This window comes from Bombus bifarius, unplaced genomic scaffold, assembly GCF_011952205.1.
Source record: "Bombus bifarius isolate JDL3187 unplaced genomic scaffold, Bbif_JDL3187 scf7180000007998, whole genome shotgun sequence".
Classification (NCBI taxonomy): domain Eukaryota; kingdom Metazoa; phylum Arthropoda; class Insecta; order Hymenoptera; family Apidae; genus Bombus; species Bombus bifarius.
Genome location: NW_022884377.1, coordinates 9,227 through 25,239, shown reverse-complemented (window position 1 = coordinate 25,239; position 16,013 = coordinate 9,227). Strand labels below are relative to the sequence as shown.

The window sequence follows — 16,013 nt, the reverse complement described above, 5'->3', positions numbered from 1 at the left end:
ATAACCACTGAAACAGAGGATATCACCTACACCAATACCCACTAGTCCGTCCTTTCTGTAGAGAAGCGTTTCATTCGGTGCTCGACCATTGAATTGCGTGACCCAAATCGACGCATCACCCTTAGTATCGTTATACCAGTAAGGTAGCTGCCTGTACGGTTCGGGTATTATTATTACTACATTCGATCTGGTCTCGATCGCGCTCTGGCACATTAGATCCTGCGCCATCCTACATCTGTTTAGGTTAATCTGGAGGATTTTCATCTCCTCCCTTGTCTTCCCTGTCGTAACATTCTCCTGTAACTGGGGCACGCCAGGGACCCCGTCACATGGTCAAACCTAACACCCGTCTCCTTGCTACATATCGTGCAGCACGGTAAATTTGGGCACGCTGCTATCGTCTGGTCCCTTCCTCCGCACATCCTACAGACCTCCTTTCCCGGGCTCACAGCCTTACACTTGTTTGCAGTGTGCCCGAACATGTGGCATCTATAGCACTTTGTCGCATTGGGTAACACCCTGACTGTGGCTATTGTTAGGCCCGTCCTAATCTTAATATTGTCGCCGCCTTTATCGATGTACGCTTTTGGCAGAACAACGATCGCTGATTGCGTGCCCTACGGCGCCCTTCTCATCGCCTTGACTTCCAGTTCCCCGATTTCTATGATTTAAGCTCTTCCTTCAAGGATTCCACGAGCTCCTCCTTTCTCACCAGCGGATTCACTTCCTTTATCTCCACCGACACCTTGTCTTGTAAGAACGTCGCTCGTACCTTATAGCCAATAATCTCATTTATCATATTGGCAGCGACTTTCACCTCGCAGCCCGCCCTCATTTCTATAAGGATGTCCCCCGCTCTTGTATTACGAATGTCCGAGCTTTCTTTAAGGACATCCTTCGCCGCCATAAGCTCTTTATATGTTTGAAGCCAATCCTTACCCTCTTTTACTTTGATAAGGATGGCCTCGGGCCTTCTACGGGCTCTCAACATCTTCGGCCCTCGGTTCTCGGTAGGCATCAGCGGCGGCGGTCCGCGGTCCTCTTTGTCATTTCTTCCATTTTCCCGTATCCTACGTTTCTCCCTCCTGCTCCTTTGGACCATCCACTCGTCCCCGGATTCGCAGGATTCAACATATCTGGTGTCCATAGCACCCCTCCTCTTTGAACCGCATATCTCTGCATAAGAGGTATCGCCTCATCTTATTCTCTTGTTATACTCCTTGTCTTTGATTTCCAGCGGAGAGACCGTCTTCCTTTTGTTTCTGGATTCTGAGGACAACCCTCTTCTGCTGTCCCCGTTTCCTCTTCCTATCTCCTCCAACAGAGGAGAGGTTTGCGTGGATACCTCTACTTCCTCAGGTCTCTCCACTCTTCCCTTACCTCCCCTTCCTTTCTTGTGTACCGTCGTCATAAGCTTGCCCCATACTTCATCCGTCTTGCTATTAGCCGCGGAAGCAAGCTCATGAATTTTCGGATCCTTCTTGAAGATGAGGTGTAGTCTTCTTACCGCCTTTTTCAGATCCTCGTAGGCCCCCTTCATAAGCTCTACCATCTCCTCGAATTCGGCAGGCTTGACCATCACGCACTCCTCCACCTTTTGGGTTTTCTCGACCCTCCTTGCAACTTTCCACACCGATTTCATTTGTGTCTCTCTCAGCCTTTTCAATTTTCCTGCGATCGACGTGGCGCTACAGCTGCTTTCCGCCATGGACACCTCCCCTTCGGAGACGCTACCCTCAGCTGTTTCACTCGTTGCTTTCGCGGCGATACTGGACCACGTTACCATAGAGGTGCTTTCCTCGCCTTTAACTCCTCTCATTACGGGAACCAGGAAACTACCTCTTCCTGTTGCAACCGCCGTCACTCTCGGTAGCGCCCTACCGCTACTTATACTCTGGATGCCCAGGTCCTTCTCTTCCATTCCTTCGCTGAAGTCGTCTCTAAACTCAAGGAGTTTTGTGTTCTTCTTGGGTGATCGAGAACTTCCTTTACTCCCTCCACTCATCTTCGCGCTGCCACTCGCGACTTCACCGTCGCTCTCCTTGCAGCTATTATGGTCCCCGGTCGTATTTACCGAACGAGAGGAGGCCCTGGGACCGACCTTCCTCCCGTCCTTCGTCCAGTCGTATGATGACCGTCGGGTCGAGCCTGGGACGCTACTCGAATTACCGACGGGGCCTGGAGGCTCCGAAACCCCCTGCGCCGTAATTGTTTTCTCTTTATTCAACTTATCCATATTGTTAATTTGTGTTCAAGTCCGTGGAAATAGCCATAGTCGTCAACAACCTTGCTCAAAACCGACCAAATATAACCACTCGTAGACCAAAAACTCGCCCAATCGTCAACCAAGCCTCCCATAATCATACTAATAATAATCACTAATCAATAAAATAATCAGTTACGTGAACGATTAATAATTAAATAATAACCAGTAATGCCTAAGGAATACTAAAAATTACATCACTAAGTAGTTAATAACTAATAACAAATAACCAATAACGGTTTATAAACAAATAAATAAATAATTAAATGAATGCACCTCCAGTTGCATTCTCCTATTAGTCGTCACACAACCCCATTATATCTCCACGCCACGTAGCTAACCATCATTCATTTGCTTCTATTTACAAAAGGGAGCCCGGCTCGAGCAGCATAATTCGATAAAATAATGAAAAGACATCTAAATAGAACTCTGGTCGACCCGACTTTATTCCTTCGTAATAGGGGCTTACGCCGAGCCGACCATACGTTCTCTATACCCGCCCGTGAGGTGGCGACGCCCATGGCGACGCAGCGAACCACATCTCATGCGCGTCACGTACGCTAGCGCGTGCTTCCTAGCGTTCCAACGGGCAAGGTGGCATCAAATGCCTCCCACGTGCATGTCTTAATTAAGTATTACGCATCGCGCGACCGTAAAGTATCGCGGCCCTACGAGTGCAAACATCTAACAAACAAATGTGCCGCGTCGTGTGTGATCGTATACTGCGACAATTACCAATTACCAATTGATAATTTCCCGATTACCAATTGATAATTGTTGACAACTTTTACTAACTTGCATCGGCCATATCGACGCGTGACAGTGCGTCTATTCCCATGCCATTTTAATCCTCCTTCGTTCATTGTATCCAATGAAGAAACATACGAAAAGGTACTTACGCGATCCGCCTCACCATTCGGCCGCGCGTGGTATGTCCCTCTCCTCCGTCATTGTCTACAAACGGCGCACCATCTCACATCCCCGGTATCTCATCTCTAATTACCGGTATTATGACCCCACACGTTAACTCCTAATAATTTCTTACAATCTCTTATGAGCAGTAAGCAGTAAGTACCCGGTTTCCTCGCCACTGATATACCCACTTGATTCATTCTCATTTTATTATCATAGATATCAATCCTGCAACGCCAAGTCTATGCAAGTGTCAACCTTATTTTTCTACTTTGCAGAAGCAGGTATGTCCTTCTCGTTTGCTTATAATAAGAAAAGGTAAAAAGTAAAAAGCAAAATGTAAATAGTAAAAAAACAAAAAGCAAAAAGTAAAAAAGTAAAAAGCACTTAAAATCAATCGACATAAGTAATACAAACACTAAACAAGAATTGAACAATAAACAAGCACTAAACAAGGAAAATTGCCTAATATATATGTCGGAGATGAAAGAACACCGGAGCCTTTGGAATTTTGGATAATCCCGCAACATTGTAACCTAGAGTCTACTATAGCTGTAATTAAACAATTGTAGTTATTCAATCGGATTTGGAGGTGGACGCACCTGGACCTGGAATGCCGACGACAAACGACGGGCGCGGCCCGCCGAGGGGGAGACGCGCGCGCCCACCGCCTAGATGGAAAATAAAGGAAAGGAATGAAGATCTACTCCGGGCGGCTGCTATAGCAACAGCTTGGAGCTGGGAGGCCTCGACAACGACGACCGAAGCAGACGTGAAAGAGGAGGCCGAGAACCTCCGCCAAGCCATGACAGCAATCTGCGACGCATCCATGCCACGGGCCACACCGGGCACGGTGCGAAGCGGAGCAGTTTACTGGTGGAACCCCGACATCGCGGAACTGAGGACGAGATGTGTCCGGGCCCGAAGACAGTACCTAAGGGCCCGCCGCTGGCGTCGACGCGACGAAGAAGAAGTCTCCTTGCGCTACCGGGCGTACCGCGCGCTACGGCGCTCGCTACAAAAGGAAATTAAAAAAGCGAAGGACCGTGCCTGGTCCGAACTGGTCGAAACAGTCGAGTCGGACCCATGGGGAAGGCTATACAGGACGGTGACACAGAAACTACGCGCAAAGGGCCCCCTGACAACGACGGAAATGGAACCTGCGCTGCTGACGCGGATCACCGGAACGCTCTTTCCCCCACAAGAAAACAGAGCGGCGGAACGGCCACGGGAAACGACACGACCGCTGGAATGGAGGGACGACTGGGAAGTCACGGAGGAGGAGATATGGTAGGCAACCAGAAGAATGACCTCCCGCAACGTGGCACCGGGCCCGGACGGAATCCCTGGCCGGATCTGGGGGGAAGTGATGGGGGTCACGGCCCCCAGACTCCGGCACCTCTTCACAAGATGCCTGAGGGAGGGAGTCTACCCCCGGGCGTGGCGGACGGCGAGACTGGTCCTGCTCCATAAGGAGGGCCGACCGACGACCTCGCCGTCAGCGTACCGGCCGATATGCCTACTGGACGAGGTCGGCAAACTACTCGAGAGGGTAGTCGCCGCCCGGTTGGAACGACACATAGCGGGCCAAGTGCCAGGTTTGCACGAAAGCCAGTACGGCTTCCGGAAGGGGCGCTCGAGGATTGACGCGGTCAGACGCGTACGAGCGATTGCGGAGGACATGGTCTCCCGGAAAGGCGTGGCGCTGGCGGTTTCCCTGGACATCGCCAACGCGTTCAACACCATGCCATGGGACAGGATGGTGACGGCCCTGGAGCACTTCGAGGTTCCCAGCTACCTCGTCCGATTGATCCGAGCCTACCTCGACGACAGGTGGGTGTGTTACACCAGTAAGGAAGGAGAGGAAAAGCGATCCGTCGAGCGTGGCGTCCCGCAGGGCTCGGTGCTGGGCCCCATATTATGGAACGTTGCGTACGATGAGGTACTGCGATACCCGCTACCCCCAGGCGCGGCCATGATATGCTATGCGGACGACACCCTAATCCTGGTCGAGGGTCGTGGCTGGCACGAGACGCTGCGCATTGGCGAAATCGCAACGGCCTGTGCGACCCGTGCCGTGAACGAACTGGGCCTGAGAGTCTCCCCTGCGAAGTCGGAACCTGGTTCTTTGACAGGAAGAGGCGAGGGACACCACCGCCCGGCCATGCATAAACATGGCAGGTGAAACCATCCGGATGGGATCACAGATGAAGTATCTGGGACTCACCATCGACAGTCAGTGGACCTTCGAGCCGCACTTCGACTCACTGATCCCGAAGGTGTCAGCGGCTGCCAATGCCCTGTGCGGCCTACTACCGAACATCGGCGGGGTCGGAGACCCGGTGCGCCGACTTTACGAGGGCGTCGTTCGGTCACGAGTGATGTACGGAGCCCCAGTATGGGCGGACGACCTGATGGCAAGCCGTCGCAGCATTCTGCTCCTGAGAAGGCTGCACAGAGTGACCACCATCAGAATCATTAGGGGATACGGGACGGTGTCTCACGCGTGGGCGTCCGCCGTAGCCGCGCCCCCCCCGTGGGAGCTGCGGGCGCTGGCGCTCAAAAAGAGATAATGGCATCCGGGAGAAGACCCTACCGAGCAGGCGGCTCCAAACGACACAGGAACCGCCGAGGAGGATACATGGAACCTGTGGCGATCCCAACTGATCAACGGGAGAAGCGAACACCGAGGCGCGGCAGCGGTCCTACCAAACTGGGAGGCATGGAGGAATCGCCACGGCCTCCCACTCATATTCAGGATGACACAAGTGCTCACCGGACACGGCGTGTTCGGCGAGTTCCTGAAGAGAATAAGGCGAGAGACGACAGACATCTGCCACCACTGCGGAGAGGGCAGGGACACAGCGCAGCACACCCTGGAGCTCTGTCCGGCGTGGGAGCTGCGCCGCTACACCCTGCGGCACGCCATAGGAGAAACGTTGACCCCCTCAGCGATTGTAGAAGCGATGTTGAGAGGGTCACAGGAATGCGAGGCCGTCCGCCTCTTCTGCGAGCGAGTTATGCTCGCGAAGGAGCGAGCGGAAAGGGAGAGAAAGAAAAACTCTCACCCCTGCAGTATAAGACGATGGAGAAGGATGGCAGTCAGACGACCCAGAGCCGCCCCGCCACCACCCCAACGGACTACGACCAGAAGAAGTGACAGCACTAAGGGCAACGACCTCCCCCTAACGCCTACTGAATAGCCGGCTCGAACAAGAGAACGCGAGAAGAGGATGCAACTGAAGTTAATTCATAAGAGGTTCCTGGAGCACCCCTGTCACGCGCATAAGATGGTCATCGTGGAGTTTTAGTCGGTAGGAGTCCGACACTACTCTGCTGTTACGCGATTATTGCAGCAGCGGAATGTCCATGAGGATTTCTCCACGTACAAAAAAGAAAAAAAGTTATTCAATCGGATTGTAATTGTTCGAGATTCGTGATAGTGAGCTCTGGCTCGAGGCGACAGTCTGTCGCCCAACGTAGCCGCAGTCACGGGATGAACGCTTTGTCTAACAAAGGCATGGAGTAATTCTATAGCTCTCCTTAAAAGAAATATTCGTGGCGCCACGCGACAGTAAACATTCCAACGGTCTCTGTCCCGTAGCTCGCCACACGTAGACCCTATTCTTCGAGTAAGATGATTGCCAGATGTCGATGCCTCTCCGCAGTACATGTTCAGCTAGCCCGAAGACCCGTTATTTCTTTTTTTTTTTTATTTATTTGTTGAAATTACAATCAATTCTCGCGTTGAGAATTTTCAGTAATTTTACTGGCGTGGCGCAGTGACATGGCTGTTTATTTACAATAAGTTAATACTTATTACAGATGGGTATAATTTATAAGTATTATAAGTAAGTGCATACGATTAATTTGGACAACTAAATGAATCTAGCTTTTAGGTCTAGCGGGTAGTGCCTCTTCAGCCTGCGAATCTGGACCGTCGTATCAAGTAGTCCAGTGATTAGGGGGTTTCGGTGTTTGTTAACTCTTTTGCTATATCTGTCGCTATATTTTGCTATTTCCTCTTTGACTGTGGGTATCTTGAGGTCGCGATGGATGGTTTCGTTGGTAACATACCAAGGTGCGTCTATTAAGGATCTTAGCGCTTTCGATTGGAAGCGTTGAAGTATTTCAATGTTGGAGTTACTTGTTGTTCCCCATAGTTGGATTTGGTAGGTCCAGACAGGTTTTATTACGGTCTTGTAGAGGGTAATTTTATTCTGTATGTTTAGTTTGGAGCGTCGGCCCGTGAGCCAATAGAGTTTTTTTAGTTTGTCCTTCAGTTGCTTCGTCTTATCTGAGATGTGTTTCTTCCACGTTAGTCTCCTGTCCAGGGTCATGCCCAGGTATCGGACTGAGTCCCTGCTAGGAACTGTTGCATTGTTGATGGTGACCTGGGGGCAGGTTTGTTTTCGGAGCGTGAAGGTTACATGTGAGGATTTCTTTTCGTTGATTTTGAAGTCCCATTTATGAAACCACTTTTCCATGGAGTCGAGACTTCGCTGGAGAGTGGATGAGGCTATTACCGGGTCTGCGTGGGTAGCTCATAGCGCTGTGTCGTCTGCAAATGTCGCTATTGTTATATCCTTTGATATAGGTAGGTCGGCAGTGTAGATGGAGTACAGTAGGGGTCCGAGGACACTACCTTGGGGTATGCCGGATTCTATTGGGAATGTTGCGGAAGTGGCGTCTAGGCATTTAACCATGAATTGTCTATTGGTTAGGTAGGATTTTAGGATGGAGTAGTAGGGGTGAGGTGGGATCTTTTTAAGCTTGTATAGTAGCCCTTCATGCAATACTTTGTCGAATGTCTGTTGGATGTCTAGAAAAACCGCTGAGCAATATTTTTTTTTTTCGAGTGTTTGGCTGATCGTATGAGTTATGCGGTGGATTTGCTCTACTGTTGAATGTTGTTTTCGGAAGCCGCATTGGTGATCTGGGAGTGTTTTCAAGTTCTCTAGGAGTGGAAGGAGTCGGTTCGTGAGCATCTTCTCGAATAGTTTGGACAGGGTAGGTAAAAGACTGATTGGGCGATAGGAGCTGGTTTCGTATATCGGTTTACCGGGTTTAGGGATGAGGGTAATTAATGAGATTTTTCAGGCCTTAGGATAGTGTTCAAGGCGAAAGATAGCATTAAAAATCGATGTGATGAGTCCCTTTTATGGGAAGTTCATTGATTGCTTTATTGCCTATTAGGTCGTGTCCTCCTCCTTTCTTGGGGTTTAGGCGACTGATTGTTTCTATAGTCTCTGCAGAAGTGAAGAGTTCGATAGGAGGGGAAATTTGGAAGGGGGTGTGCAAGTGTTCAGTAACGTCCGCGGCAGCTTTGGGGGAATGGGGTTTGAATACTTCGGACATGTATTTAGCAAACAGGGCGGCTTTTTCTATAGGGCTTCGCGCCCATCCATCTTGCGGACGGCGGATAGGTGGGATTATTTGTGGGGGGCGTGTGGTAGGTGTGGAGGCCTTCCATAGTGAGTAGTTGGAGTCGGCTGTGGGGGATAAGCTGGCGAGGTATTTTTGGAAACAGTTGTTTTTATAATTTTTTATGGTTTTGGATAGCTTTCTAGTTGCGTTGTTTAGTTTGCGTTTGTCATCCGGTGTTCTTCTATGGGTCTGCCATACTCTTCTTAGTCTACGTTTTTCTGCTATTTTTTTTTAGTATGTATTGGGCATATTCTTGTTTGCTGATAGACGTCTTTGTCGGTGTGGAGAGGCGGATTGCGTTTATTATGCTCGTGTTTAAGTATTCCGTGGCTGCTTCGATTTCTTCCTTTGTTTTTAGTGGAGTTAAGGCTGAAGTTGAGTGTGTAAAGACTTCTCTAATGAGCTGCCAGTTGGTGTGTTGGTTGTGAATGGAGCCATTAGGTGTATTCTCGATGATTGTTGAACTGACTGTTGCTATCACGGGGGAATGATCATAGGAGAGATCGGCCGAGGAGTTGATCTGGACGTGTCTTGATCAGATATTTTTAGTTACGAAGAAGTCGAGAAGGTCGGGTACTTTGTTGGTGTCAGTGGGCAAGTATGTGGGTTCGTATGTGGTGAGGTAGTTGAGGTTGTTGTTTATTATGCTGTTTAAGAGGTTTTTGCCTCTTGCTGTAACCAGTCTGCTGCCCCATTGGATGTGCTTGGCGTTATAGTCTCCTCCAGCTATGAATCTATTGCCCAGGGTGTCCAGGAAGTTATCAAAGTCTTCTTTGGCGATGGAGTGTCTGGGAGGGCTGTATACTGCTGAGGTGGTGATTGTGCGATGACAGTCTTCTATTGCTACGTTTGTTGCTTGGAGGTAGTCTTTCTGGAATGATGGAAGTTCGTAGTGCTTAATACTTGCTTTGATTATTATTCCGGTTCCACCGTGGGCCTTCCGCTGGGGTGATGGGTATGGTAGAATTTCTAACCATTTATTTTCAGGTAGTTTTTGTCGGTGAAATGGGTTTCCGATACGAGCATTACGTCGATTTGCTGGTGTTTTAGAAAGAGTTCTAGTTCAAGTTTGTGTTGAGCTAGACCGTTGGCGTTCCAAAGAGCTATGCGCCTTGGTTTTATTTTGCGTCGGGGCGTATTAATTTATCCATGATGAGTGTTAGTAGCGATAGCAAATGATTTATTTGTCCTGATTGTTTCGCTATTAGCTTTTCAAGCCTAGAGAATTTGTCTGTGTTAGGTGGGTTGGGGACACTATTTTGGGGAAGATTCCTTTGGCTATTCGGGTTATTTTGGATGCCTTGTACTGCTTGGTCATAGGACGTTGAGGTGGTGATGAATTTGGTAGGACTGGGTGTTTGGTTGGTTGAGGGGGTTGGGGTAGTCGTGAATTTCGGCGGGCTGGGTGTTTGGTTGGTTACCTCTTTTGCTCTGAGTTTAGGGTATCTGTTTGTGTATAGTGTTTTATAGGCTGAGCAGCCTTTGTAGTTGGCAGGATGGTCCCCTTGACAGTGGATGCATTTCGCTGGGGTTTCCGGTGATTTGGCGCACTGGTCAGTGGAGTGAGTGCCTGCACATTTAACGCAGCGGAGAGTATGGTTGCAGTATTTCTGCGTATGACCGTACCTTTGGCACCTTTTGCATTGCACTATTTCTTTTTTCAGAAGCGGTGGTTCGAATTTTACTATCGCGTTCATTAGGCGACTGATATTGTAGATTTCCTTATTGTTAGGCTTTTGTTTTATGTCTAAGAAGAATAAGGATAACGGGTCTTTCGAGACTCTATGCCTTATATTACTTACGTTGATGACTTCGTGGCCGAGTTTTGAGAGTTCGTATTTGAGTTCGTCTATGTCTGCTGAGTGGTGGATGTTTCGTAAGAGCCCGTTATAAATCTTAAGATTTAGCCAACTAAAGTCCTTCAAACAGTCAAACTGTGACGGATGAAAAGAGAGAGAGAGTTGTGCGTTTCGTCCCGGGACTACCGGTGGACTCGTCAGTAGGGCTGTGCCCGGGTGTCCCTGCCTTAGACGTAGAGCGAGTCTCGCTAGGTGCGGTATTTATATCAATCGCTCGTATATTCGACCACTAGCGAGTTAGACAGACAGACTCGTTGTCGTCGTAGCCCTCTCTCTAGTGTTGGCGGTTGGTACCCGCGGCTCGACCTGTCGGCGTCCTATTGATACTGATCCGCCACAAAACAGTCTTTGTCCCAACTACGGGAAAATAGGGGAGACCTATTTTTCAACGAGCGGCGTCTCCCACTAGCTAATTTCCCTCGAGGGCGGCTAGCATCTTTTTCTAACCACCGATATGGAGATTGACCAATTAGCAGCAACGCCAATTTCCCTTACTTTCTGAACGAAGGCTTTTCTCGACGAATCTGATGATCCCGTGTCCTTAGACACACCCCATTATAGTTTTCCTCTGTGGCATGATCGGGACGGGAAAGTCATTCTCGCTCGCGATCTCATCGACGAAAAGAGTAATCCTTTACGACCAGTGAAGATTACGCGTCCGACTAGATTTTGTGAGCATGTTCATCTATCATCCCGTCGACCGCGGATTCGTTATTGAACCTAGGATCATTGTCATTAGTTTCTCGAGTTTCTAATTACCATTGTTACTTGTCCGGTTCTTTGATAATCGTATTTGCACTAGCCAATGTCTTCTCTATTGCATAACGACGACGTGTAATCCAAACGAAGATTCGTTTCACGCCCCTAACCCTAGTTCTAATGTAAACCCGACATATATATAAAATAAAGTATAGTAAAATAAAATAAAATAAAATAAAATATCTCCCCCCCCCCTCCGGGTTTAAAGAAAAACACCATCTCCCTTCAATTTAATATATGACGTACGAAACCATCTGTCCCAATACTCTTTATTCTGTATTTATTTACAGGTATCGCACCTCCTTCGCAGTAATCACTACTTCATGCAACAGGTACAATCCTCTCACTCGCTTATAATAAATAAGAATACAAAGCACTTATACTATCTCATTCGCTTATAGTAAATAAGAATACAAAACACTTAGCACTAGTCAATCGTTGTAAAAACCCATCACATATTAAATAGCTACCAGCTAACTTTATAAGGCACCATTTCATATTAACTTAGTAAAAGTAAGGTAGCAACCTATCCCCATAATCCCCGTTTTTACCTATTTTAGGTATCGCCACCTCCTTCGCAGTATACACTCTGCTTCACAGAAACAGTTGAGTTCCACTGAATTACTTATGATATAAAAATACAAACCACTTAACGTAGCCATCTTTATAAGTACAAGTCACTTAATCTAGAGAAGTAACTTACTATAAATATAAATAGCTACACAGTCTAGGCTAGAGGAATCCATCTCAATGTCAATTTAATATAATTATTGTAATAATTATTGTAAACCCCCTGTCGTATTAATCATATTCGATCCTTGTTGACAGGTCTCGAAACCTCCTTCGCTATACTACATCCTCATCGGTTGGCATAATCTACCTCTTAAGGGGTAGTACAATCATTCTTATGCTTACACTGAAAATTTAAGATAACAAAACGCATATAGGCACATGTACTACCTAAATAAATAACACTACCCATCTGATTCTTATTTGTAGGTAATCACCCGTCAACGCTCGTGCTCCAAGCACGTACCGATATTGGATTTCCTCCACTAGAACCTTCGAGCTTAGCTATAATAAACAACTACATCCTTAACACGGCAACTATTTATCATTATATCATAATATTACTTAATTTTACACACGCTACGAGGAACATAACCTATCCCGTGTCTGCCTTCGTATTCCAACTAATTCTGAAATCCCAACTTTTCGCACATCTTATCCTTAAACTGGATTACTTATCGAATAAATAATCCTTCCACCTGCACATTTATATGATAAAATATCTTTATTATCTATGCACCGTAGCCACAGAAAAACTTCTCAATCACTTCATATTTATCATAACATACCCCGCTTGTACCGCCAATATAACCGCTATAACCATAATTTAACCATTACTTTTCTTTTAACAATACTAGTAATTACATACGGTTAAAATGCCCTATTTAATTACTATACTACAATTATAATGCAACTACGGCTCCTTATCGTCCACTAATAGTCCATTGCTTCGTTTTCAGTATTTTTTTTTTATTTATTTATTTGTATTTTACAATTTATCCAGTAGGACATTTGGTAAAATGATGTGGCTGTATACTAATATAACATGTGGGTGGCTACCCCCAGCGGGGTACTATCATCGTGTTTGTTAGGTTATGTCCTTTGTGAGATCTGTTGGGTGTTTCCTTTTTAATCTTCTTTTTATGCTTGATGTGTCGACCGTTTCCGCTGCCAGCCGGTTTGGGTGCGTTGGTATTCTTTCTTCGTACCTTCTTGCACTTTTGTTAATCTCCTCCTTGACCGTTGGTATTCCCAGGTCTTTCCGAATGTCCTCGTTTCTAACGTCCCATGGCGCGTTTACTATTGTTCTGAGTATTTTAGATTGCGTTGCCTCTATTTTGGTTATATGGCTCGTTGCTGCTGTTCCCCATAGTGCTATTCCGTACGTCCAGATTGGTTTTATGACAATTTTATATATTTTTAGTTTGTTTTCTATGCTTAGTTTGGATTTTCGACTTGTTAGCCATTACATTTGTCTTCTTGCCATCTGTATTTTGTCTATTGTTGCTTTAATATGCTGTTTCCATGTGAGTCATGAATCTAAGTGGAGTCCTAGGTATTTGACTTGCCTTGTTTGTATTATGCGTGTGCCGTTTAGTACAATGTTTGATGGTTTCTGTTTTCGCAGTGTGAATGTAATGTGTTTGCATTTTTCGGGGTTTGCTTTGATTTATTTTGCTTGAAGCCACTTTTCTATTTTTGTGGTATGTTCTTGTAGTAATGTAACTGCTGTTGCAGGGTTAGTGTGCCTGACTAGTACAGCTGTGTCATCCGAGAATGTCAGTATTTTGCTGTTGTTAGTTGTTGGTATGTTGGCCGTGTATAATGTGTATAGAATTGGTCCTAGGACGCTTCCTTGCGGAACTCCTGCCTTGATTTCTTTAGCTTCCGAGTGTGTGTTTTTGATTTTTACTATGAAGCTTCTGCTGCTTAGGTATGATTTGATTAGTTGGTATATCTGTCCCGGGAACTTTTTCCTGATTGATTGTAGTAGGCTAGTGTGGTTTATTTTATCGAATGCTTTTTCGATGTCCATAAAGAGTGCCGTGCAGTATTGTTTTGTTTCCAGCGCCTGTAGGATTTCATTGACGAGTTTGTGCGTTTGTTCTATTGTGGAGTGTTTGTTTCTGAATCCGAATTGGTTATCCGGTATTAACTGATTCTTCTCTATTATTGGTTTTATCCGGTCGTAGATTATTTTCTCTAGTATCTTAGAGAACACCGGAAGTAGTGAGATTGGTCGGTAGGACTTGGTTTCGTGTGGGTCCTTGCCTGGTTTGGGTATCATTATGATTTGTGCCAGTTTCCAAGCTTTTGGAAAGTATTGTATTCTTAGTATTGCGTTTACTATTATTGTGATTTGTCTTATCGCTTTTGACGGAAGGTTTTTCAAGATTTTGCCGTTAATTAGGTCGATTCCTGGTGCTTTATTGTTTTTTGTTTTCTCAATTATGTTGCTGATTTCTTGTGCTGTTGCTTTGGGTATGGTGTAGTGATTGTCAGTTGGTGTACTAGTAGTTAGCGCATCCTCGTCCGTATGACTATTGTGGTTGTTGTTGTTGATGTTGTGTGGGGTGAATGTGTTGCATAGGTGGTTGGAAAATTCTTCAGGTTGCTCTTCGTTGCTTCTTGCCCATGTGTTGTCTGCTCTTCTGATTGCTGGTACCATTTTTGTTGTCTTCTTTATTTTTTTTTTTTGTGGCTTTCCATAGGGAGTAGTTGTAGTTCTCGTGAGCAGATAGTGACTCGATGAACTTTGTGAACTCGTTGTTGTTGTGCTCTTTTATTTTATTTTTTATTTCTTTTGTGAGTTTGTTTAGGTGTTTTTTGTTTTCTTTTGTTCTGTGTTTTTGCTATTTTGCTTTCGCTTTTCTTTTTTCTCTAATTTTTTCGAGGATGTCTAGTGGAACTGCTTTTGTTTTGTCTGTTGGTTGTTTCAGGTATAGTGGTTGCCCTTGCTGCTTCTTGGATAGTTTCTGTGAGTGTTGTTACTGCTTGATCGATGTGTTCTGGTGTTTTCAGTGGGATGTTGCAGCTGATTTTGCTCTCTATTATTTCTTTGAATATTTGCCATTTGGTGGTTTTATTGCATAGCTTCTCTGTGCTGCTGTAAAGTATTGGTTTGTTTCTGTACGTAATTATTATGGGCGTATGGTCGGAGCTAAGCTCGAGGCTGGGTGCTATGTTTAGTTTATTTGCGTTTAGTTCCTTTGTAACTGCAAAGTCTAGCAGGTCAGGTATTTTGCTCAGGTCTGTCGGCCCGCATGTCGGTCTTCCTGTGAATAATATATTGAGGTTATTATTTCTGATGTATTTTTCCAGGGTTCTGCCTCGAGGTGTGGTGATTCTTGATCCCCATAGTGTGTGCTTTGAGTTATAGTCTCCCGCTGCAATATACTTGTCACCTAAGTGTCGGAAGTAGTCTTCCCACATTTGCGTTGTGATTTTGTGTCGCGGCGGTACGTATACTGCTGACAACTGCAGTTGGTTGCTGTTAGTCTGTACGGTAACGGTGGTTGCTTGTATATGTTCCTTACTGACCTGGCTGTGTAGGTGATGTTTAATGTCGTTTTTTATTACTACTGCCGTCCCTCTGTGTGCTTTCCCTGAGGGATGCTTGGTGTCGTATATGGTGTAGTGCGGTATTTTTATATAGCTTTTTATTGTGAGGTGTGTTTCTGAGACGAGTAGTATATCGATGTTATTGCTGTACAGGAATGTTTTAGTTTCTAAGGCCCTTTGTTGTAGGCCGTTAGAGTTCCAGGCTGCTATTTTAAGCGTGTCTATTTTTATTTTTTGCTCATCATGTTAGTAAGTAATTGTAACATGACTGTTATCTGCTGTGTTTGCTGCCTGAGGAGTTCGTTTTGGTCGCTTATCATTTTTGTGAGTATTTCGGCGTTTTTAATGGAATATTTTATTAACTCTTTGATTTCTGTAGCGTCGTTGTTGTGGTTGTTCTGTTCTTGATTGTCTGGGGGTGACGACCGGTTGATTACTTGCGCGTAGCTTCGGTTTCTAGCGGTGTTGGTGTTAGTGTGGTTATTGTTTCTTGCGTGCTGTGTTTTTGGTGTTGGCGTAGGTTCTGTGTTGTCCTGTTGCGTGTGGAGATTGTTGTGTGTCCTGTTACGAAGCGGCGGAAAAAGTTTGCCTTGGAGTTGCTTTCTTACTAGACAGCCTTTGTAACTCGCTGGGTGATTTCCACCGCAATTGTAACATTTTAC

The 16,013-nt window shown here is 46.0% G+C and overlaps 1 protein-coding gene across 1 annotated transcript; it reads left to right on the top strand.

Moving 5' to 3' along the window:
* The first annotated feature begins 5,382 nt into the window (after positions 1-5,382).
* On the top strand, positions 5,383-5,748 carry LOC117206210. Its single transcript, XM_033445340.1, has one exon. It carries the CDS (start codon positions 5,383-5,385, stop codon positions 5,746-5,748), a length of 366 nt encoding a protein of 121 aa, XP_033301231.1.
* The last annotated feature ends 10,265 nt before the right edge of the window (positions 5,749-16,013 follow it).

What these genes read in the sequence shown, in the direction of transcription:
- LOC117206210 (XM_033445340.1), top strand. Translation starts at nt 5,383, where the DNA reads ATGAAGTATCTGGGACTCACCATCGACAGTCAGTGGACCTTCGAGCCG.